The 23,709-nt window shown below is 40.9% G+C and overlaps 1 protein-coding gene across 1 annotated transcript; it reads right to left on the bottom strand.

Annotated features, from left to right (window-relative positions):
- Positions 1-21,757, bottom strand: LOC134868773 (stromelysin-3-like). The gene is made up of 8 exons (XM_063890076.1): positions 21,461-21,757; positions 15,177-15,457; positions 11,198-11,335; positions 6,762-6,895; positions 5,923-6,137; positions 5,597-5,801; positions 2,937-3,197; positions 1-2,377 (listed from the first exon to the last, which is right to left on the bottom strand). Exons 1-8 carry the CDS (start codon positions 21,563-21,565, stop codon positions 2,250-2,252), a joined length of 1,467 nt encoding a protein of 488 aa, XP_063746146.1. The 5' UTR covers positions 21,566-21,757; the 3' UTR covers positions 1-2,249.
- Positions 21,758-23,709: the final 1,952 nt, after the last annotated feature.

The raw sequence follows: 23,709 nt of genomic DNA, 5'->3' as shown, positions 1-23,709 counted from the left end.
TAAAATTGGAAAACAAGTTTATTTAGTTATGTTTGTTTTATTGCAAACGAAAACCTTTACAGATTCAATCAAATAAAAAAAATATATTTTGACTAAATAATTCCATATAAAAGGCAAGCAGTTCAGTACATGTTTAAAGAACATCAAACTAGACCTTAAACATTGTTTCAGGACATGTTGACACTGGCGTGCTGTTTCTGCAGGCACATCAGCATATTATACAAGTCCATGCAGTAATCAGTGTCCTGCACCGACTACACAATTCACTTAATGTAATATCCATATAATATACAGTTAGTCATCCCAAAGTAAAGCTCTGTCAGGATGGCATCACAGGATTTAAGCCTCACCACATTATGTTGTCAGCTAATTATAATATGGTTTTCATTTTCTATGAAAGATACAGTTTCAGAGCTTTTATAATGAACATACAATAACAATCCAAGAACTGAAGCAAAACTCTTCAACAGATAATGAGGCATTTAGATGGCTCGATGAAATGAATAAAAGAATATAGTGCTGACTGGTTTACCTTCCTTATAGAACTATAAAGCACTTAAGTGGTGCTTCATTCAGTCTTCACATGCTGTGGTGAATCCAGGTCTGGAACCTTGGCCTAAGGAAGAGCCTACACTTAGGGAACAGAATGAAACTATTGGACGGACACACAAATACATCTCCACTTTCATTGGCTTTGGGAGCTCTGTGTTGGTCATAAAAAGACTTTCATCTACATCTGCTCATGCTGTGGGGATGGAACAATGTTTCATGAGGTACACTATTTTCTAGGTGGAAACAAATCTACTTCAAACTGTGCAGGGTGATCACATCCCCTGGTTGTTTGCATATCTCCTCAACGTTTTGGACAGGAGTATGTGGCCCTCTTTAGAGTGCTGACCTGAGGTAATTACTGCCAAACACTGGATTGCCATTTTTGGTTTTTCACATTAACATTCATATCCATCTATGAAAACAGTCGGGGGCTGTTTACATTTTTCTTTTTTTCTCCAATAAAATATGTTGAGTACATTGGGTAATTTCCATCTGTATTAACATCGATTTCCCTTTCAAAAATTTGCTATTTTCTTGAAAACAAAGTCATAGCACACCAATTCCCGATCATTCCACACATTTTGTTTTAACATGTGTTTTGTTTGTGTCGTAGCAATGCCCTGGAAATAGTAGCGGTCAAGACTTTTAGGGGGAAGAAGAACTATAAGTTGAAGAAGTTTGCAGGATTTTGATATGTGTGCAGCTCACACACAATAAGAATGCAGACTATGATTAAAGGCTGTTCTGTTTCCTTGGTGGTGGCATGTGATTTGATCCACAGTCCCTGGTCATTTCAGATATGTCTCACCGTTGATGGTGCTGTGCTGACAAAACTAATGTTAGAGTAATGTAAATCTTTCCAGTAGAGAGGAACAACTCTGAGAATTAAAGTGATCTCACTCTCAGAGTTCTAACCTACAGCAGCCAGGATGTGGGCTGTTCGGCCCACCTTCAGACGGGTCATTCAGAGCAAATATAAACATGTTAGCATTGTGACGCGGTTAGACATGTCCATGGCCTGGATCCTTGGAGAAAAGTAACCCTCAATACATGTCTCAACTCCACTAGTTAGCAAGGTGCTGCTGTATTTGTGATGTATAACTCCAGACATTATAGAGAACTGGTTCCGGGCTAGAAATCCTGCTTCCACTAAATACACACCCTACACCCCCGAGTGGTTTAAAGACTTTAGTCTGAGGGGGAAGCTTTATCTAGCTTCTCATCATCTCAAATTGACAAAAGAAGCAGACGCTTACCGCCAGTTACTGCACATGTAGCAGAAGATTATTCATGTACTTTACAATACAAATACAAACAAAAATGATCTGGTCACAGTGCACTGACAAATCTGAAACGTTGACTTTAATTAAATGTATTATATCAACAAATTTCACATAACTGTATCAGGTCAGTTGAAAGCAATAATATTGAGTTAAACTTAATATGTTTTATTAAAACCTTATATTGTTGCTTTCAGCTAACCTAATACCATTATGTGAAATCTGTTGAGTCAAAGTTTCATTTTTTTCAGTGTGGGTAGTGACATTTAAGACAGATGACGTATTTATAGGAGTCATCTTAATGAAATATAATGGCCTTGCATATATTTCCGAAGTATTCAGAACATTGTGTTTGTGGATGCAGCTGTAAAAACAGCCACTGCTCTTCACAAGTTTACAAGTTGTATCTGTATGAACTTATTTATATAAAAAGGCAGAACAGCCAAAGAAGTCCATGCCGATGCTGCGTGGGAAGCCTTCCAGCACCTTCAGCGCCACGGGGTCAAACTTCCAGTAGTGCTGTCCACTCAGGAAGTTAGCATAGCCTGTCAGAGAGCGAGAGAAGTAACATCAAGTGTGCACCAGCAGAGGTAGGAGAAGTACTCAGGTCATGTACTTGAGTAAAAGTAGAAGTACTTAGGTCTTGTACTTGAGTAAAAGTAGAAGTACTCAGATCTTGTACTTGAGTAAAGTAGAAGTACCAGAGTGTAGGAATACTCTGTCACAGTAAAAGTCCTGCATTCTAAATGTTCCTCCAGTGAAAGTAGAAAGTACTCTCATCTAAATGTACTTAAAGTAGCGACAGTAAAAGTAGTCATTGTTTGATTGGTCCATTTCAGAATAATATCTCTGATATGTTTTATAATGATTGATCATTAAAGTGTTCTCAGAGCTGGTAAAGGTGCAGCTAGTTTGAATGGCTTTGTATACTGCAGGGTAGCTGCTGAATTTACTAAAGTAAAGTACAAGTCTCTCAAAATGTTACTTAAGTACAGTACTTGAGTAAATGTACTTAGTTACTTCACACCACAGTGCACCAGTCACAGGCCAGAGGCAAGAACATCTTCTGTGATAAGCTTAAATATATGTGAATCCAGTCCTCACCATATTTGTCCCGAAAGGCTGCATCAATATTCCCGGGGATTCCTCCCCACGCTTGCATGCTGCCAGGACGGACATCATCTACTCGATTCTCCTGAGGATTGAAGGGCCAGAAAGAAGCAGACTTGAAGAAGTAGACTTTCTCCACGTGGTCCTCCTCCCACTTCAGAGCTGCTTGGATGTCTGAGACAGGAAGACCCAGCTGGCGCACTGAGTCCGGTCCTGTTATCTTCCTCTCAGCATCAAACACCCAGTAGCTGTCTCCTGTCACGGTAAAAGAGATACAAATGAACCCCAAATTAGGATTTCATTCACCTTTATGTTATACACTGCTGTCAGCATATGTTCGTTGTGACTGTGGTGTCGATATGCTTCTGTTCAGCAGGAATACAGAAAGCACTCAGTAATGTTTTGACTGTTCAGCCTCAGAGGAAGCTGTGTGACAGGTCAACAAATGCTGTCAGGTGGGCTTCAGAATAAACAAGTGCTCCTTTTTTTACTGGCTTTAACCTGGTTAAAGTTATTTTTAGATCGAGCAGCAACACACAAGTCTCCTACCTTTGGCATTCTAGTTCCTGTCTCGCTCCATGCTTCACTGTCTCTTCCTCTTATATCTCTGGTAAGTGGACCTTTTATTCTTTTAATGCTTATGGTTTATATATAATTGTTGATCCATTTATTTCAGGGGTGTAAAACTCAAGTGCAATCGCATACCACATCAACATTATGGTTGCACTCAAATGGCCGGTTGTAACTTTACGAATATAAAAATATATATATATAAATATATATACAATAATTCATTATATTATATAATTGCCTCTGCATTGGATTATTATTGGTTTCAGTGATAAACAAATTAATAACTATCTCTGAAAGCAAAAGTCTAGGTACAATAATTGCAAGCACATAGTCAACAATTACACCATCGTACAATTTCTCAAAAAATTAGTTTGTCACAATTTTTTTGGGGGACTTTTAACTGATTTTACAAGTGGGGAGAACAACTATTTGATACACTGCCGATTTTGCAGGTTTTCCCACTTACAAAGCATGTAGAGGTCTGTATTTTTTATCATAGGTACACTTCAACTGTGAGAGACGGAATCTAAAACAAAAATCCCGAAAATCACATTGTATGATTTTTAAGTAATTAATTTGCATTTTATTGCATGACATAAGTATTTGATCACCTACCAACCAGTAAGAATTCCGGCTCTCACAGACCTGTTAGTTTTTCTTTAAGAAGCCCTCCTGTTCTCCACTCATTACTGGTATTAACTGCACCTGTTTGAACTCGTTACCTGTATAAAAGAGACCTGTCCACACACTCAATCAAACAGACTCCAACCTCTCCACAATGGCCAAGACCAGAGAGCTGTGTGAGGACATCAGGGATAAAATTGTAGACCTGCACAAGGCTGGGATGGGCCTACAGGACAATAGGCAAGCAGCTTGGTGAGAAGGCAACAACTGTTGGCGCAATTATTAGAAAATGGAAGAAGTTCAAGATGAACGTCAATCTCCCTCGGTCTGGGGCTCCATGCAAGATCTCACCTCGTGGGACATCAATGATCATGAGGAAGGTGAGGGATCAGCCCAGAACTACACGGCAGGACCTGGTCAATGACCTGAAGAGAACTGGGACCACAGTCTCAAAGAAAACCATTAGTAACACACTACGCCGTCATGGATTAAAATCCTGGACGCAAGGTCCCCCTGTTCAAGCCAGCGCATGTCCTGGCCCGTCTGAAGTTTGCCAATGACCATCTGGATGATCCAGAGGAGGAATGGGAGAAGGTCATGTGGTCTGATGAGACAAAAATAAAGCTTTTTGGTCTAAACTCCACTCGCCGTGTTTTGAGGAAGAAGAAGGATGAGTACAACCCCAAGAACACCATCCCAACCGTGAAGCATGGAGGTGGAAACATCATTCTTTGGGGATGCTTTTCTGCAAAGGGGACAGGACGACTGCACCGTATTGAGGGGAGGATGGATGGGGCCATGTATCGCGAGATCTTGGCCAACAACCTCCTTCCCTCAGTAAGAGCATTGAAGATGGGTCGTGGCTGGGTCTTCCAGCATGACAATGATCCCAAACACACCGCCAGGGCAACTAAGGAGTGGCTCCGTAAGAAGCATCTCAAAGTCCTGGAGTGGCCTAGCCAGTCTCCAGACCTGAACCCAATAGAGAATCTTTGGAGGGAGCTGAAAGTCCGTATTGCCCAGTGACAGCCCCGAAACCAGAAGGATCTGGAGAAGATCTGTATGGAGGAGTGGGCCAAAATCCCTGCTGCAGTGTGTGCAAACCTGGTCAAGAACTACAGGAAACGTCTGATCTCAGTAATTGCAAACAAAGGTTTCTGTACCAGATATTAAGTTCTGTTTTTCTGATGTATCAAATACTTAGGTCATGCAGTAAAATGCAAATTAATTACTTACAAATCATACTATGTGATTTTCTGGATTTTTGTTTTAGATTCCGTCTCTCACAGTTGAAGTGTACCTATGATAAAAAATACAGACCTCTACATGCTTTGTAAGTGGGAAAACCTGCAAAATCGGCAGTGTATCAAATGCTTGTTCTCCCCACTTTATATATATATGTATATGTATATATTCAAATAAAACATTCATAAGTGTTCTCCTGTATTATGGCAGACCTTGGAAGAACCAGATGTTTCCAGACGTGTCTTCATATGCAGCGTCGATGTGGTCAGGGATGCCTCTCCAGTGGCGTGAAGCCAGGGCTGGATACCCTGCCTGCAGCTGCCCATCCCGGATACGCCAAACATACGCAGACCTGAAGAAGAACAGCTCACCCCGGATCATGGACACGGCATCAAAGTTTGTCCTGCATGCATCCATCTGCAGACACAACGAAGACACATCAGGGACATTTGTTCTGTGGACTCACAGGCAGAGACTGGAGGAATCCCAAAACACAGAGCATGCAGCTCTGAGTCCATTCCCAGGATCATTTTCTCACCATTCCAACGTCAATCTCATTGGTCTCAGTCATGTCGGGTTGTCTGTGTCGGGGTGGGCCGTACAGATACTGGATGCCCCTCTTGTCGTCCTCGCTGAGCTGCAGAGGGTAGGAGTCGCTGTAGAAAGGACACATCACAGCGTCCGGCTCCAAGGAGTGCTGCAGGCCCAGAACATGACCAAACTCATGAGTGGCCACCTGGAGCAGATCTGTGCCTGAATGGGACAGCAGGGATAGAGAGACAGAGGCTTTGTTACTCTTTAGTGCAGGGGTGTCAAACAGACAGCCATACAGAGGGTCCAACCCGGGCCGCGGGATGACTTTGCAAAGTTTACAAATTACAGATAAGACATTAACTGCTGTTTTCACAACTCTTATGGTTAGTTCCCACTTTAGACTGTTTGGTGTCAGTTCGGATAACAATAAATGTAAAATAATCTCTAGATCAAGTTGTTGTTTGGTTCATGAAGTAAAATCTGATATTGTTCAGTTCCAGATGCCGGTGACTAAATGTGTTGTGATCTGTTGTAATGCACATGTGTAAATGATAAACTGAGCATACAATTGTTGAAATTGCACTTTGCTTGAGGAATTTCAAGTTTTTCAAAATGTTGTGTAAAAATATTTTCACAATATACTTTTCTTGCGTTATTAAAAGGGAACAATCTGGAGTTATTTTCACTGGTCCGGCCCACCTGAGATCAGATGTGGCTGTATGTGGCCCCTGAACTTCAATAGGTATTGCACCGCTGCTTTAGTTTTAACAAATGAGGAACACAAATGCATCTTTAAAAGCAGGAGGATAAACATAAACCTCAGGGTATTTCAAATGTACTCACCCACATTGTTGCCCACTGTCCAATGCTCATCGTAGTCAAAGTGGACTTCGCCCTCTCTCTGTGTCCGAGGGAAAAAGGCATGGGCGAGGATTCCTCCAGGACCATCAAACGGAAGGCTGTCCCCGTGCCAGTACCTACACAAGCAATTCTTTTACTCTACACAATCAGTGAAAAGTGCCTCATTTAGGTTAGTGTTCAAGCTGCGGTCATCTTTATATAACTGCAGAATACGTTTCTGCTGGTTTGAGTTGAATATACAGTGAGACCTTTTCAAGACCTTTAGGGAACATGGCTGAACAGCTCACAGATGTCTTCCTTTCTTCTTTTTGACTGATCTAGCTACTTTGTGCAAAATCCAGAGCCGCTCTGTGCAAACGTTGCATGGATCCAAACGCTGTTGGGAGGTGTTGACATTGTTAATGTAGAGAGGGCCAGCGCTGTAGAGAGGGCCAGCACGGGGGCCAGACTGTTGATTCTATCCATGCGAGGTGTTAGCTGGTGGCTCTTTATGGCAGCTTTACGATTTTTGACTTCCAAAGCTAAAAAAAAAGTTCCTTATTTGAGTGTCTCTTGCACAAGGTGCACTGTTCTCCAACCACATCGTTTTACTTGCACTTACCCATGTTGGGCCAAATTTGCATAAACAGAAATTATTTGACCTTATAATGCTATTTTTTTGAAGGACGGAGATACCGTCACATCTCAGCACACCAGCTGTGTGTGCGGAGACAAACGCTGTCACAGTTCACTTTATTTTGATAGTTCACACGAAAAAGAGCCAACCTGTATAGATTTTATTTCCAGAAGGCGTTTTTATTGGGGTTATAAATATATTTTTATGGAAAATGGCCTTACAAAATGCTTTTCTATTCTTCAACCAGTTACCACACTTCACAACACTAGCAAGCACTCATTCCCTAAAAGAGTATTCCATACAAGACCCATCTACACCAGGTATGTGTATTTTGTCTTTTTGCCAAAGGAAGGGCAGACAGATACTGGTAACAGATGTATTCTTTATCCTTCCCCTCCTCAGCCTTAGCGTTTATGTAAAAGCACTGCTGTGCCTCAGAGAAAGAAGGGCTTTCCAGTAGTTATGAAACTGTACTGGGGAGCACAATAAACAAAAAATATGCTATCACGTGAAAATATTGTAAACCAAATGCCAAAATGACTCATCCGTGCTTATAAAGACACGCTGTAGGCTGGCTTCTCATACAGCCTGCCAAACAGCGCCGTCGATGCATTCATTCATGATTGTAATCTGACTCACTGGATACATCTGCTTCAGGTTTACTGAGAGAGAGATTCATGCTTGGGTTTAAAATAATAAGATCATCTCGAAAATACATAATATAGACCTCCAAGTTTGTTTCTGATAATTGGTTAAGCATAATTCAATGTTCAACTCAAAACTGCTCTTCTTTTTACTAACTCTCCACGCAGCAGTCAGCATGGACTGGCATGAGATCCCTGATCACTGCTTTGACTCAAAGTGCATTTATTCACTATAACTTTACATTTTGTCAGTTGTTTTTCTCACTCAAACTCAACCACCTTCAAAACTATTTGTACTCAATTCGACTCACGTTGCCAAATGCAAGACAGGGCTGACTAGCTAACAGATCCAATACAGACTATTGCAAATAAATCTATAAAATGACCAATGTTCTCCCTGATGGTTCACAGGTTTCAAACAAACGTGGACGTTGATCTCACATCTGGTCAGGAATCCCTAGTTGAAAATATGAGTTTTCTCTTTCTCAGTGATGATGATGTATGTCCCTGTTAAACCAAATACATATTTAAAAAAGAACAAAGATCGTTTTGTCCTAAATTCTTCTCAAAGCCTTTGTATATCATACAGATAATGTAGTTGGAATCATGTGTTAATCGCTCCTGGAGATATTAAAGATATTGCTATTTGATGTAAGGGGATGTAGGTTTTTTTTAAAGAATAGACAAAAGGGCAGATGTCGGGAAAATAAGTGTCTCTGATTGGCTGTTTCTGCTCAGAGCTGACACATGACAGGAGCTGATTTTGTGCACTTTGCTGTATATAGGAGTTAGTAGATGTGTCTTTCCCTTAAATGAAGAACTTCTTACTGTTAGGATGGCTAAATCATTATTGGAAAACATATTGTCTGATCTGTCTGTAACATCAGCTGTGGTGTGTGTAGATGTGTTGAGCTGTGGTGTGTGTAGATGTGTTGAGCTGTGGTGTGTGTAGCCTGTGTTGGGTGTAGCTGTGTTGTGTGTAGCTGTGTGTAGCTGAGATGTGTGTATATGTGTTGGGTGTAGCTGTGTTGTGTGTAGCTGTGTTGTGTGTAGATGTGTTGTGTGTAGCTGTGTGTGGCTGTGTTGTGTGTAGCTGTGGTGTGTGTAGATGTGGTGTGTGTAGCTGTGGTGTGTGTAGATGTGTTGAGCTGTGGTGTGTGTAGATTTGATGTGTGTAGCTGTGTAGCTGTGGTGTGTGTGTAGCTGTATTTAGCTGTGTTGTGTGTAGCTGTGTTGTGTGTAGCTGTATTTAGCTGTGATGTGTGTAGCTTCGATGTGTGTAGATGTATGTAGCTGTGGTGTGTGTAGATGTGTTGAACTGTGGTGTGTGAAGCTGTGATGTGTGTAGAGGTGTGTAGCTGTGTTGTGTGTAGATAGGTTGTGTGTAGCTGTGTTGTGTTGAGGTGTGTGTAGCTGTGTTGTGTGTAGCTGTGTTGTGTGTAGCTGTGTTGTGTGTAGCTGTATTTTGTTGCGGTGTGTTGTGTTGTTTGTAGCTGTGATGTGTGTAGATGTGTGTAGCTGTTTTGTGTAGCTGTGTTGTGTGTACATGTGGTCTGTGTGTAGTGTTGTGTGTAGCTGTGTTGTGTTGAGGTGTGTGTAGCTGTGTTGTGTGTAGATGTGTGTAGCTGTGTTGTGTGTAGCTGTGTTGTGTGTAGCTGTGTTGTGTTGAGGTGTGTGTAGCTGTGTTGTGTATAGCTGTGTTGTGTGTACATGTGATATATTGTGTGTAGCTGTGTTGTGTGTAGCTGTGTGTAGCTGTGGTGTGTGTAGCTGTGGTGTGTGTAGATGTGTTGAGCTGTGGTGTGTGTAGATGTGATCTGTGTAACTGTGTTGTGTGTAACTGTGTTGTGTGTAGCTATGGTGTGTGTAGCTGTGGTGTGTAGCTGTGATGTGTTTAGCTGTGTTGTGTGTAGCTTAGTTGTGTGTAGCTGTGTTGTGTGTAGCTGTGATGTGTGTAGCTGTGATGTGTGTAGCTGTGTTGTGTGTAGCTGTGGTGTGTAGCTGTGATGTGTGTAGCTGTGTTGTGTGTAGCTATGTTGTGTGTAGCTATGTTGTGTGTAGCTATGTTGTGTGTAGCTGTGGTGTGTGTAGCTGTGGTGTGTAGCTGTGATGTGTGTAGCTGTGTTGTGTGTAGCTGTGTTGTGTGTAGCTGTGTTGTGTGTAGCTATGTTGTGTGTAGCTATGTTGTGTGTAGCTGTGGTGTGTGTAGCTGTGGTGTGTAGCTGTGATGTGTGTAGCTGTGTTGTGTGTAGCTTTGTTGTGTGTAGCTGTGTTGTGTGTAGCTGTGTTGTGTGTAGCTGTGTTGTGTGTAGCTTTGTTGTGTGTAGCTGTGTTGTGTGTAGCTGTGGTGTGTAGCTCTGATGTGTGTAGCTGTGTTGTGTGTAGCTGTGATGTGTGTAGCTGTGTTGTGTTGTGTGTACCTGTGGTGTGTAGCTGTGATGTGTGTAGCTGTGTTGTGTGTAGCTATGTTGTGTGTAGCTGTGTTGTGTGTAGCTATGTTGTGTGTAGCTATGTTGTGTGTAGCTGTGATGTGTGTAGCTGTGTAGTTGTTGTGTGTAGCTGTGATGTGTGTAGCTTTGTTGTGTGTAGCTGTGTTGTGTGTAGCTGTGGTGTGTAGCTCTGATGTGTGTAGCTGTGTTGTGTGTAGCTATGTTGTGTGTAGCTGTGTTGTGTGTAGCTATGTTGTGTGTAGCTATGTTGTGTGTAGCTGTGGTGTGTGTAGCTGTGGTGTGTAGCTGTGATGTGTGTAGCTGTGTTGTGTGTAGCTTTGTTGTGTGTAGCTGTGTTGTGTGTAGCTGTGTTGTGTGTGTAGCTGTGGTGTGTAGCTGTGATGTGTGTAGCTGTGTTGTGTGTAGCTTTGTTGTGTGTAGCTGTGTTGTGTGTAGCTGTGTTGTGTGTATCTTTGTTGTGTGTAGCTGTGTTGTGTGGTGTGTAGCTGTGGTGTGTAGCTGTGATGTGTGTAGCTGTGTTGTGTGTAGCTATGTTGTGTGTAGCTGTGTTGTGTGTAGCTATGTTGTGTGTAGCTATGTTGTGTGTAGCTGTGATGTGTGTAGCTGTGATGTGTGTAGCTGTGTAGTTGTGGTGTGTAGCTGTGATGTGTGTAGCTTTGATGTTTGTAGCTGTGATGTGTGTAGCTTTGTTGTGTGTAGCTGTGTTACCTGTTGAAGTCTATGAGGATGTCGGCCTCTCCAGAGGTGACCTCTCTGAGGGTCAGAGGAGTGACGGCGGTCCACACACCAAACGCCTCCTGGAGAACCTGCCGCACCCTGCCCTCACTCATCTGCCAGGGAAACGCTCAATCCTGTTGGGACCAACATGAACATCATTTATACACCTATCGTCACATTCATTAGTTGTTGGAAAATGTAGACACACACCTGCACACAACAAAGAGCTGTATTAGAGAGCATTCACGGCATGTTTACTATTACCTAATAAAGCTGACTTGAAAAAGTGACTGTGAACCAAACTGTTGAATCACGGTGCATCAGTGCAGGGTAAAGATGATTGTTTATGCAGCCACCTGATACAAACACTCCTTTCAATAAACCCTCAAAGCAAATTTGTCAGTTGTTTTTGTTGCAGGGAATGTAATTGTGTGCGATGTAAGCTCGCCCTTGGCAGCACAACATTTATAACAAGTGTGAGCCTCTAGTGCATTGATTTTATTTTATCTATTAAACCATTCACACTGTGCAGGTGCAGCAACATTTTACAAATAAGCCACATATATACTGTATATAATGTATAGCGGGTCTCCGCATACCATGGCTTACCAACCAAACACATTTTTTTTTGTTTTTATCCTGAAAACTAACATAAGCATGTGCCCAGTAAACATCTGTGTACACGGTATGTATACAATATACAGCTCCAGAAAAAATGAAGAGAGCACTTCAGCATTATCAGTTTTTCTGGTTTGACTACTCATAGATATGTCTTTGAGTTAAATGATTTTCTTTCTTTTTTTATTGTATTCTATAAACTACTGACAACATTTCTCTGTGTTGGAATTAAACAGACACTGGAATGGCTGTAGAGATAAAGATTGGAGAAATATTTGGAGTGGTCTCTTCATTTTGTCCGGAGCTGTATATACTGAAAGATTGAAAGATTCAACCTTTCAGTATATACTGTATACATATATCTGTAAAAAGTATAAATACACACATTTAATTTTGTTTGAATGCATACTAAAGATGAATTTCTGTTTTTTACATTTTAAGATGTAAAACAAAATGTAAAGAAGGAATAAGCTTTTGGACATTAGCTGGATTCATCTTATGAACTGCAAAAAAATGTAATATTAATGATATATTGCTTAATCAAATGCATTCCTCTTTATATTGTTATTCCATACAATGTATGTCTAGAAACTGGGGGGGTTTTATTCACATGTTCAAATAAGATGTATTATTGTTGATAATGCTGCCTCACTGGATACATCTGCCAAAGAAAAGATTCGTGTTTGGGTTTAGCGTCAAACTTTTTGGCAAAAAACTAGCCTCTAAAAAGCTTGCCTGGTTCCAAAACTGCATGAGAGCAGGGACCCAGTAGCTCTGAAATAGCTGGAGACTTTTCAGTACTGATTTTCTGCATGCAGTGACTCCAGATCATCTTAAGAAACCTTTCTTAACACCAGCGCGTTGCAGAAAAGGGGCACAGACTTCAAGAAAAAGACAAAAGAATCTATAAAGCATGAGTTTACTTTGCATACTGTGGGAGTGATTTCACTCAGAGTTAATCGTGCCATATGAGAATGGGCTCTGTCTTGTTGTTCAGCTGGGTGAACAAGCTCAGACACAACAGACAGGATGTGATATAAACTTCAGCACCTCCGGCAAGCTCCACTGACACTGAGCGCACTCCTTCACACCAGACTGATACACTGCGGGTCCTGCTGTGTCAGGAACAAGCTTGTGTCACAGTTTAACTGTAGAAGTCTGTAGTGGTGGTTCAACAGAGTAAGAGTCTCTGTAATGGAGCCACAGTCTCTATTCACTGTCACCACAAGCACACATGCACCACAGTATTGCAGAATGACACAGTGCTGACTAGCTCTAAAACTCTGCCCTCTACAAAAGGAATCATTCCTTCATTCATTGTAATTACAGGATGATTCTAGAATGTATGGTATGGCTGGCCATTTAGGGCTGCCTATTCTGCTGATTCGACCAAATACTGGAAATCAAACCATGTATTCCAAGCCTTCGTGTGAGGCTGCGTGTTTCTGTAAATACCCACCACCTTAATGTCTCCAGCCCCCCCTCAGCCTAGGTTCAGACATGAGCTTTATAGCAGACTGAAGCCATCAACTTTGTCTTGCGCTCTCAGATGAATGAATGTATTTCTCTGGAGGCCATGACAGTCAGACCTCACAGCTGTTTGTGTGGTCAAAAATAAACTTAATTTGAAGGGAAGGTAGTATATACAGTATATTAAATATTTAAATTACAAACAGTTCCATGAAAAAATAAACCTAATTTAAAATCTTGGTGGACAGTTCAAAAACCGAGGGGAACCCATTAGATTGCCTGCTAGATCCGACACCCTGTGTGTGAGGATGTATGGACACTTTGGCCACTGCTGAGCCAGTCGCAGTTTGGAAGCAGATCACTTCTGGTGTAGCCGCTGTGCCTGATCTACCATATGGTCAAGGTTGCAAGTCTTAACCGCCATAAATACCTCTGCTTTTGGATAAGGTAAAATATTCTTTCTAAACTGTCTCTGATAGGGTCTCAGTACACTATCTATGCACTATCAACTTTATTTATTTTTATTTTACCACGCCCCTGGTTCAGCTGGAGGGAATGAATGAGGTGATCAGTGTAGGAGCTTTTTATCCAATAAAGCAGCTGTGAGTAGCATTTACTGTAAGAATCACACACATTTATTCAATAGTGCAGACGCATTTCCGTCTTGGGGTAGGTTTTGGGGGCCCATGAGCTGTCAGTGCCCAGGGGCCCCTGGAGGTACTAATCTTGCCTTGTGTAGCTGCCAGTACAAAACTAAAACAACCCAGAGAAGATGTCTGTCAAAGGCAAAAACACATGTTTTTTAATTGCATTGTATATATTTACTTGCTAATTAGTTAATTAACTTAATTAATTTAGGTTGGGGAGCAAGGCCACATCTACTAAGCTACCTAACACAACCGCCTGGTTTGTCTCCATGTCCTTACTCACATCCCTTCACTCCTTCTTTCCTTCACCCCTTCATACATCCCTTCATCATTTCCTCCCGTGTCCCCTGCTATCTACCTATTAAACTTCATTTTTTGTCTCATTGTCTGAAATAATCAGGAGCAACCCCCCTATGTGTTAGTCCGCGCCCTGTACAAATGTTCTATCGACTGTGCAATGAAAGGACGCCATCAGACCTCACTATTCACAGTACAGTACAACATCACCAAGTCTGCCTTCTACCACCTCAGAAAAGTCTCACGACTCCGGCCTTCACTCACGCATTCAGTGAAAGATACTCATCCATGCCTTCATCACTTCCCGTCTGGACTACTGCAACGGTGTCCTGTCTGGACTGCCCACCAAGGCCCTCATCAGACTCCAGTACGTCCAGAACTCAGCTGCTAGGGTTCTAACCCACACAAAGCCCTGGCAGCATATCACTCCCATCCTCCAACACCTCCACTGGTTGCCAGTCAAGTCACGCATCACCTACAACATCCTCCTGCTCACCTACAAATCTCTCCATGGACTCTCACTACAATACCTCACAGATCTCCTCCACCCTTACACTCAGTCACGTTCCCTGCGGTCCTCTGACAAGGACCTGCTGGCCACTCCCCGCACCAGATTGCAAACTTTTGGGGAAAGGGCCTTCACTGCCAATGCTCCCACACTCTGGAACAGTCTACCACCCCACGTCCGCTCTGCTCAATCCCTGCCCATGTTCAAAAAGCAACTCGAAACATTTCTCTGCACTAAGTCCTTTGATCCCTAACCCCCACTCCCCTTTTCTCCTCCCTATTTGTAAAGCGACCTTGGGTACCATGAAAGGCACTAAGTTGAAGTTATTATTATTATTACTTCCGGCAACACCCATTTTTTAACTCAACCTTCATTTTGGTCCGCCTGAACATACCAGCTGGATATAGCAGAATATATGTGTGTTTCCTACTTGTAGGTGAGGTCATTCTTCTCCCAGCGGCCTCCGAACAGAGCATATCGCTTCCTGCGCTGCTCTCTCTTCAGGGCTGCCTTCTTCTTCCGATTATAGTATGAGGGGCCGACCTGCGTTAGGCTGGGATAGTCTGGGACTCCACAGCGACGACGCTTCCAGAACTCCGTGTCATTTTTGGATGCCAGTACAGTCTTCAATTGGTTCTCTTTGTTTAGCGTGTCCTGCTGGTGTCTTCCCCTCTTCTTCAGACCAACGTGACTGTTGCTCTGCGGCCTCACCTACAAACAAATGAACATCATCTTTTCAGCCATGATTAACAACAATAAATAACATTATTATTTTCCAACTGTATTTGTATGCTGATGAAACCATCTTTGAATGTCAGGTCTATCAAAGACCTTCACCAGGTTGCCACTTTGGACAGCTCCAGATATCATTTTTTAAAATTGGAATATAATTGATACAGGTCAGCCTTATCAAGATTTGGTTGGACATTAGTTTGTCCAATATAGTTACCTTCAAGCCCTTGCTAAATAAAAGGGGGCAGGAAGGACCACAGCGACTGAGCAACAGCGAAGCAAATCCTAAAAAGCCTTTAACAGCTTGTTTTTATGACTAACGGTGCAAGACGTCTTCTCTCAGATGTGAGGACAGCACCTGATGAATGTCTGCCACACTCCCTCCTCACAGTGACGTCACTTTGTCTTCTGTTTTGCTGATTTGACCGTTTGGAGTCTACAAGCTCAGCTATCCCATTAGCCTATGATTGTTAGTACACCTCAGTTTCAGAGTCACTGAGTAAGCCCTTTTAAGAAGTAAACAAGCTGGACTGGTACACACTGTGCAGGACACTGGATGTCATCAGGGGACAACTGTCACGTGACTGGTGTGTCCTTGTATCAATAGTTTTCATATCTTTCAGATAAATACGTTTTTTTTTTCCTGAGGTCAAACAGAAACATCATTTATACAGCTCATCATCGGATTCATTAGTTGTTGGAAAATTGAGGACTCTTCATTTTCAAACATGGAATAAGTTACTGCAAGCCATTCTGAACATGTTTGTACTGTTTATATCAGGCCACCTACAGTTCAGTGCTTTGGGCCTCTTTGATAAAGTGCTTCTCAGAATGCACTGGATGATGAATCTACACGTATAATAATGATAACTTCAATTTTAAATTCACACAAGAACACTTATCTATGAAGGTACACACACATACTGTACATACATACACACAAACACACACATTGACTGTTTTTGTTTTTTTAACCTCAATTTCATTAATCAACGCCAGAGTTAGTTGAGTTTTAAATCTTCAGAATATGTCCTCCACTAACTGATATTTACTGTGTTTCTCCATTCATACATTTCCTAAAGCTGTCATCATTTATTGTATTTATTGATAGTTGTATTTATCATGAATCATCAAATGTTTTATTTAATTCGTATGTCTGTATCAGATGTGTGTACAAAACTCAGACCTAAAATCAACAGTTAAAGATGTATTATGTATAATTTCTGTACTCAAATATTTGAAAACAGATTAGATCTGTATGTATGCGATTGTTGAGTAGTGTTCTTACACTTTCCCAATGTTTCCAACTATTTTCCCACCAGGACAAATCTGTCATTTTAATAAAAGAAAGGGTTTGCTCTGCGCTCCTGTACAGGCGTCACCCTCGTGTTTATGCTGCATATTTCTGTAATCTCTGCAGGCCTATTAATTACCTCTACATATTTTCATATGAAGTCATGGATTTAAGCTGCAACTAGAAAAAGTCCCAACAACCTTGCCTCTTTGTCCTGTGAAGCTAACGGTAAACCAACAGGATTATTCAGACTTCTTTAAAGTCTTATTGACTGGTTGATTGTCCTTTATGATTGCAAAGCAAATAAGACAATCAATCAGTGAGAAGAATGAAATGCTTAATCAAAGCTTTAAAGTTTTCTAAAAGGATTATGACTCGATGTTTGTTCAAATACTGAACAATCAGAAGCCACACTGGCCCTGAGTCAGCCGGCCAAACCCAGTCGATTGTTTTTCTGTCGGGAGGAGGGACAGGTTTACTGCTTTAATCTAGGTTATTGATAGGTCACATTAAAACGTATGAGTTCAATCCCTCACAGCGGTCTATGTGTATTCCAAACATACACATATTTATCCATCATATATAAATGCATGGCTCTGGAGCAAGTTTACCAACGTTTTTAAAAAAGACCTTTATTTTTCCAAAGTTTCAAAAGTATCTCTGATGATGTCATAGTGTTGATATCAGGGTAAACTAACACTAAAAAGTATTGTTTAGTCTTGGCTTAATCATTTTGTATTAAAAAAAAAGGAAACACATTATCACTGCTAAGAGCCCAAGGTTACATTTTAAAAGGGTTTTTCCTGTCTAAAGATATTCAGTTACCCATCAGTAAGAGAAGAAGCAAGATGGTGAATATTGGGCATTTTGCTTTGACTGAAACAATGGATAACTCAGCTCAACATCATACATAACAATGGACTCATGGTTGAAGAGGTTTGAACTGCCTCATCAAAGTTGAAGCCTGCGGGCCGAGTGCAGCTCAGTTTACGGTGAGTGACAGAACTAAGGCAAGTGTGTGGGCAAGAGGCAAGGTTTCATTTCAGGAGCACAAACACAGAGTCACATGCCATTAAAACAAAGCTCTGCGAACGCTGGGGAACTCCTGGAGCTGGAGCTGGCATGTCCCCACAGCACTCTGCTGTTTATCCAATCTCGCACAAGCTGATGTGCCCTAGCTTCAACCCTTATTACATGCTGATCCCATCTACAGAGGGCCATTGTTGTTTTCCTTATAGTACAGTTTGAATCTACCTTTGAACATATAAATACGATGTGTGCATGCAGGTAGCAACATGTACAGGACTGAAAAAATGTGGACCACACCAACACAGACGCAGATCTATTCTCAAGGGCTCCACAAAGCTGCATCCCAGTGAGCAGATGTCTGGAAGTCCCCGGTTTAGTCATCACATCAGGTTGTCTGCATTGTAACACAGGGAGCGTGTTACAAAAGGGTTTCCAAGGATGCTGACCCGACACAACTGGGAGTGACTCGTTTTACAACTTGCAATTACAAAAACACCGAGCAGAACGTGAAGTGATTTGTTCACCACTCTGCAACGTTTTGACAATTACTACTTTTACTCACCTACATTTGTGGGCAAATGTTGTACTTTTTACTCCACCACATTATTAATACAAAATATAAATCGACCCATAAATTATCATTATTATAGGTTAAGCTAGTAAGTAGTTTATAGAGATTTAAATGAACCCCACTTATACCAAGTGCAACACATTCATGAACCAATCATTTTCATATATTTAACAAAATACTTTTAAATGACCAGGTGCTTAAAATGGCCATTTTGCATAACCAATACTTTACTTTTGTTTCTAAAAGTATTTTTAATGCAAATACTTTTTTACTTTTACTCAAGTTCAGTCTGGCTCTCACATGGCAGATAAGAGTAGTCCAGACTGAGAGAAATCATGCTCACATTGGAAGACATTTCTCAAGAGTAACTAATGATTGTCAAAGATTCACACATACCAAGTGGAGGAGGTATGCCTCTCTCACTAAATTCAACAAGTTATTACTTTTGTTTCAGATATTTCTACATAAAATATACTTTTCAGAGCTGTGCGTGGTTAACCAAGTATTTAAATCCTACTTCATAATGTCAAAATACTTAGAAATTCATGTGAGTAAGCTTGTAAATGTATTAGTTTCAATAAAGGGGGTTTGTTCAAGTGAATACATTAGTAAAGCCTGTTTTAAGCTTCCTTCACATGCAGTACCCAGAGATCACACACTGAACCTGGGTAGAGGTGAGCTCACAACCCAAATTCTAAATCAGAACATGCTTGCCCTGACAAATGTAGAAAGTCCTTTTGGGTTGACAAGAAACACTGTGTTTTAGTGCTGTTCAATCATTTAAATACATGAAATCATCAGATCTATTGCATTGTGTACTTTTATTATTATTTAACACAACACAGGTTGCGTTTTTGCTGCATAAATACGATAAATGTTTGATTAAAACAATGACAGAACACTAAATGAGACTGGAACTGAAAATGCTCATTTAGACTCAAACACTGATTTAATGTGGATTTGAAGTACAAATTATTCATCTTTAGGAGTATTCAATTTAAACTGTTACTCCATTCTGTTCACATACTGTAGTATCTGCATACTAAACAGTGGTGAAGGGTAACTTAGTAAATAGTACTTTACTTGGGTCCAAATTTCAAGCCGCTTTCAAGTGCATCTACTCGAGCACATATCAGGGAGAGATATCATTATTTGTAATCTCTTACTCTTAAATACAGATAAAAATGAATAGTGCATCTTCTCTTGATAAACATGTACAGGGTTGTTAGGGATATGAACGATCTTGCTTCTAAAATGAACATTTTGATTAGCAATGAAAGTCCAGTGTGGTTCATTGGCAGGGCAGGTCGTTTGAACTGTTAGGGAATATTTTGCTTAGGTGGTTAACCTTTGACATAACTCATCATTTTGTCCTTACTCTGTCTCTATTCCCATGGCATAGGTCTTTGGCCTTGGGGTGCTGTAATTTCCCTTAAGGAGGGGCGGTTTGGGCGCTTTGTTGATGCCAGTCTATGAGCGAGAACAAGCTGACCTGAGATAGTTTATTGTTTAGGGACGTCTAGAAGCCCTTCTTATCTGGAACGTAGGTTCCCTGATTTTCACATTTTTTGCCATGTACGATGGCTTTAGTTAGATTCAGGGTCCGTCATTGTTTAGTCTGGCGACTGAAGACTGAAGAATGTTGATTGTCCATTTGGAACTGCTTAAAAACTCGGACTGCAGTAGAGATCTTCAGAATTGGTCGGGCAACCGCTGTGTCAACTTGTGGCTGCAGCAAATGTCAATTCTCCGGCCGTTAACTTCAGAATAAACCTTCAATGTTTGCCAACAAAGTTCCAGCTCTCCCCATGTCTCTCTGAGTTTCGTCTCCAATGCTCCAGAAGTTTCCATCACAGTTTGCTGCAGAAACTCAGCATGATAATACATAACATTGATATAGCGCTTTTCCGAGTGCTCAAAGACGCTTGATGCATGAAGCACAAAGAGCCTCAGGGAGTCTGTTGGCTGATGTGTCTCTCTCTAAGTATCTGCTATTTTCTGCTGTTCCTGAGTCAGCACAGTTGCAGAGACTTGCCTCTGCCTGCTCCCTCTGACTCTCTGTTGACAGCACTGTGAAGCAGGTCTGGCTTCAATCAAGCTGCAGAGTCGACACTAATGCTGTCCTGTCCGCATACAGTACTGATGTAACGAGCATAATGCTTTCATATTTTTTAAAGCATGACAAATTTAAAAACTGATGTTTGATTTGTATCAATTGTGAAAAAAAAATGTACTCTTCCACAAACTATTGAGTCAACAGTTGGCTTGCAGCCTTGCATGAAACTGATATGGAGTTGGCAGCTCTTTTAATATAACTGTGCAGATTAACAGTGGAACACACTTTTTACTTGCACGTTTTGAGCTCTGTGTTAATGTGTCATGAAATGCAGCTGCTTTTATCCAGGCTTTACTTTAAATTCCATGAAAAACATGAATCCATCATATGCAATATTTCTACTGTCATACTTAGACCAGTGGTGTAAAGTAAGTAGATTTACTCACTTATTGTGCTTAAGTACAATTTGGAGCATTTCAATTGTTTGCTATACTTTTTACTTCTACCCCACTACAATTCAGAGGTAAATGGTGTACTTTCACTACGTTTATTTAATACCTTTAGTTAGTTTACAGATCTGGATTAATGATGTTAAATATAATCAGCCCTTAAATCAGACTTTAGTTCACCTGGAGTAAATCCAGCAGCTACCCTGCAGTATACAAAGCCATTCAAACTAGCTGCACCTTTACCAGCTCTGAGAACACTTTAATGATCAATAATTATAAAACATATCAGAGATATTATTCTGAAATGGACCAATCAAACAATGACTACTTTTACTGTCGATACTTTAAGTACATTTAGATGAGAGTACTTTCTACTTTCACTGGAGGAACATTTTGAATGCAGCACTTTTACTGTGACAGAGTATTCCTACACTCTGGTACTTCTACTTCTAAGATTTGAGTACTTCCCCCACCTCTGCACTACATCCTCTTGAGTCCCTACCGGTTCGGCATAGTGTGATCTCTAACTTTTCCTCGTGCAAACAGTTCCTCTTACCCTTTTCTATAAATCGTTCTGACTCACCTGCAGCGGCTTGTGCCTGCTGCTCCGCTCCTGGACCGGCACAGATTTGGCGCAGAGGAAAAGGTGCAGAGTGAAGATGCTGCCGCAGAACAGGAGAGTGTGCATCGTGTTGTCCCGCAGCAGAAACACTGGCAGTATCAGAGAGAGCTCAGACGAGCTGAGGGAATGAATGACGGCAGAGATGTCTTTGTCCTCTTCAGATGACAATACTTGTGAGCTACAGAGCTCAACTGCGCTACACACGTGATTTAACCCTTTCCCTCCAACACACGACAAACAGGGAGCCAAATAAAAGTTGATGTATCCTCCTCCAAAGCAGACAGACAGAAACAGCCTGAGGAGAGGAACCTGAACGCACCACAAGAGAGGAGCTGTCGAGATGCTTTTGTAGGTTCAGTAATTCCCGGTTGTTCTTTGTGAAAATAACTGTTATATGATATCTGTTGTGTGATCAGTAGTGTTAAGTAACTAAGTACATTTACTCAAGTGCTGTACTTAAGTACAATTTTGAGAGATTTTACTTTACTTGAGTATTTCAATTGCATTGTACTTTTAGCCACTACATATACATACTGTATAATGTATATTATTCTGAAATGGACCAATCAAACAATGACTACTTTTACTGTCGCTACTTTAAGTACATTTAGATGAGAATACTTTCTACTTTCACTGGAGGAACATTTAGAATGCAGGATTTTTACTAGAGTATTACACTCTGGTACTTCTACTTTTACTTAAGTACAAGATCATCTGAGTACTTCTCTCTTTATGTAAATCACTAAAGCTCAGATGTAGCTTTGTGCCAACTGAACCTGTCATTGAGCTCCAACACCACCCTTCATCTCATTCTGTCAGAGGAATTTCAAAACACCCCGCTGTTAGTGCGTGAATGAATGCATGATGAATTGTTTCTGTAAGCCATCATGTATCTTCCCCCACCAGCCAGACGTTCCCTCGTCTCTCTGAGGTTTCTGAAACAAAGGACCTGCCCTGTGTTGCCTCCCAGACAGTGAGCAGCTGCTTGATTTTACCCCCTGCACAACCCTTCGAACAGATGAGCACCTTTTTGTCTTATCACAGAGGAAACCCTGGCCGTAGACAGAGAATCAATTGTTCCACACACTGTGGTTAACCTGAGATCAGAGTCACAACTTGAGTACTTGAATTGCCCTGCAGGGATGAATACAGAGTTTGAACACATTTCAAAGTGATTTGAGTTGAGCCTTAGAAAACTGAGATGGTGGACTGTCAGTGGTGTAATGTACATTAACTCAAGTACTGTACTTAAATATAAAATGTAGTTACTGTAACTTAACTTAAGTATTTTCACATTATGCATTACCTATACATTACTTTTACTGCACTACATTTTGTGGGCAAATGATGAAGTTTTTGCTCAAATACATTTATTTTTCATATTTAGTTACTTGTTACTTTGCAGATACTATAGGTTATTAATAATAAATATAAATCAACACACATTATATTATAATATTATAGGTTAAGCTACCCAGTAAAGTCATTCAAATAAGCCCCACTTTTATCATGTGCAACATAGCTTGATAAAGGCAACAATAACTTTTATAAAGTAATTTAAACATATCTGGTGCTTAAATTGGCTATTTTTCACAACAAGTATTTAATGTATTTTTTATATGCAAATACTTTTGCACTTTTACTTAAGTACAATTTTGAATGCAAGACTTTCACTTGAATTTTTACACCAATGTATACTTCTACTTAAGTAAAAAGTACTTCTACCACCTCTGTTGAAGGACGAGGTGTTTAAACGCAATGAAGCTAAATGACCTTCTTCATATTAACTGTGATCCAAACTGTGGATATGAAAGGTTCCACGGTATGTTCCCTGCTGAAGCTTATCTTTAATTTATAGTTCAAGCTAAGACAGATACCGATGATATGGGAAGGGGAGAGGGGATGATATTGAGCAAAGGGCTGGAGGTGGATTGGACCCGGGTCGTTGGGAAGGGCTCAGCCTGGATATGTGTGGATGATCTACCATGGTAGATACTGCTTGCCCAAACACAGAGCATATTTATGGTTAAACTAACTCCAGCACACCTACAGGACTTTGGCTAATCATACTTTGAATATGATAGAGAGGCACTGTCAAGTTTAAGTTCAGACAGTGGCGTTCTTATAAACTGGTGGGGCACGAACAACTTAGATATGTATAGGCTTCTTGCACCTTAATTCATGGAGTAAAGAAAACTATCACAAAGCAA

Source organism: Eleginops maclovinus, chromosome 8 (genome assembly GCF_036324505.1).
Source record: "Eleginops maclovinus isolate JMC-PN-2008 ecotype Puerto Natales chromosome 8, JC_Emac_rtc_rv5, whole genome shotgun sequence".
Lineage (NCBI taxonomy): Eukaryota > Metazoa > Chordata > Actinopteri > Perciformes > Eleginopidae > Eleginops > Eleginops maclovinus.
This window is presented reverse-complemented; position numbering and strand designations above follow the sequence as displayed.

What these genes read in the sequence shown, in the direction of transcription:
- LOC134868773 (XM_063890076.1), bottom strand. Translation starts at nt 21,565, where the DNA reads ATGCACACTCTCCTGTTCTGCGGCAGCATCTTCACTCTGCACCTTTTC. An exon ending in ATGAGATTGACGTTGGAATG is followed by an intron (nt 5,802 to 5,922) that starts GTGAGAAAATGA and finishes TTGTGTCTGCAG; the next exon opens with ATGGATGCATGCAGGACAAA. An exon ending in AGCCTTTCGGGACAAATATG is followed by an intron (nt 2,378 to 2,936) that starts GTGAGGACTGGA and finishes GCTCTCTGACAG; the next exon opens with GCTATGCTAACTTCCTGAGT.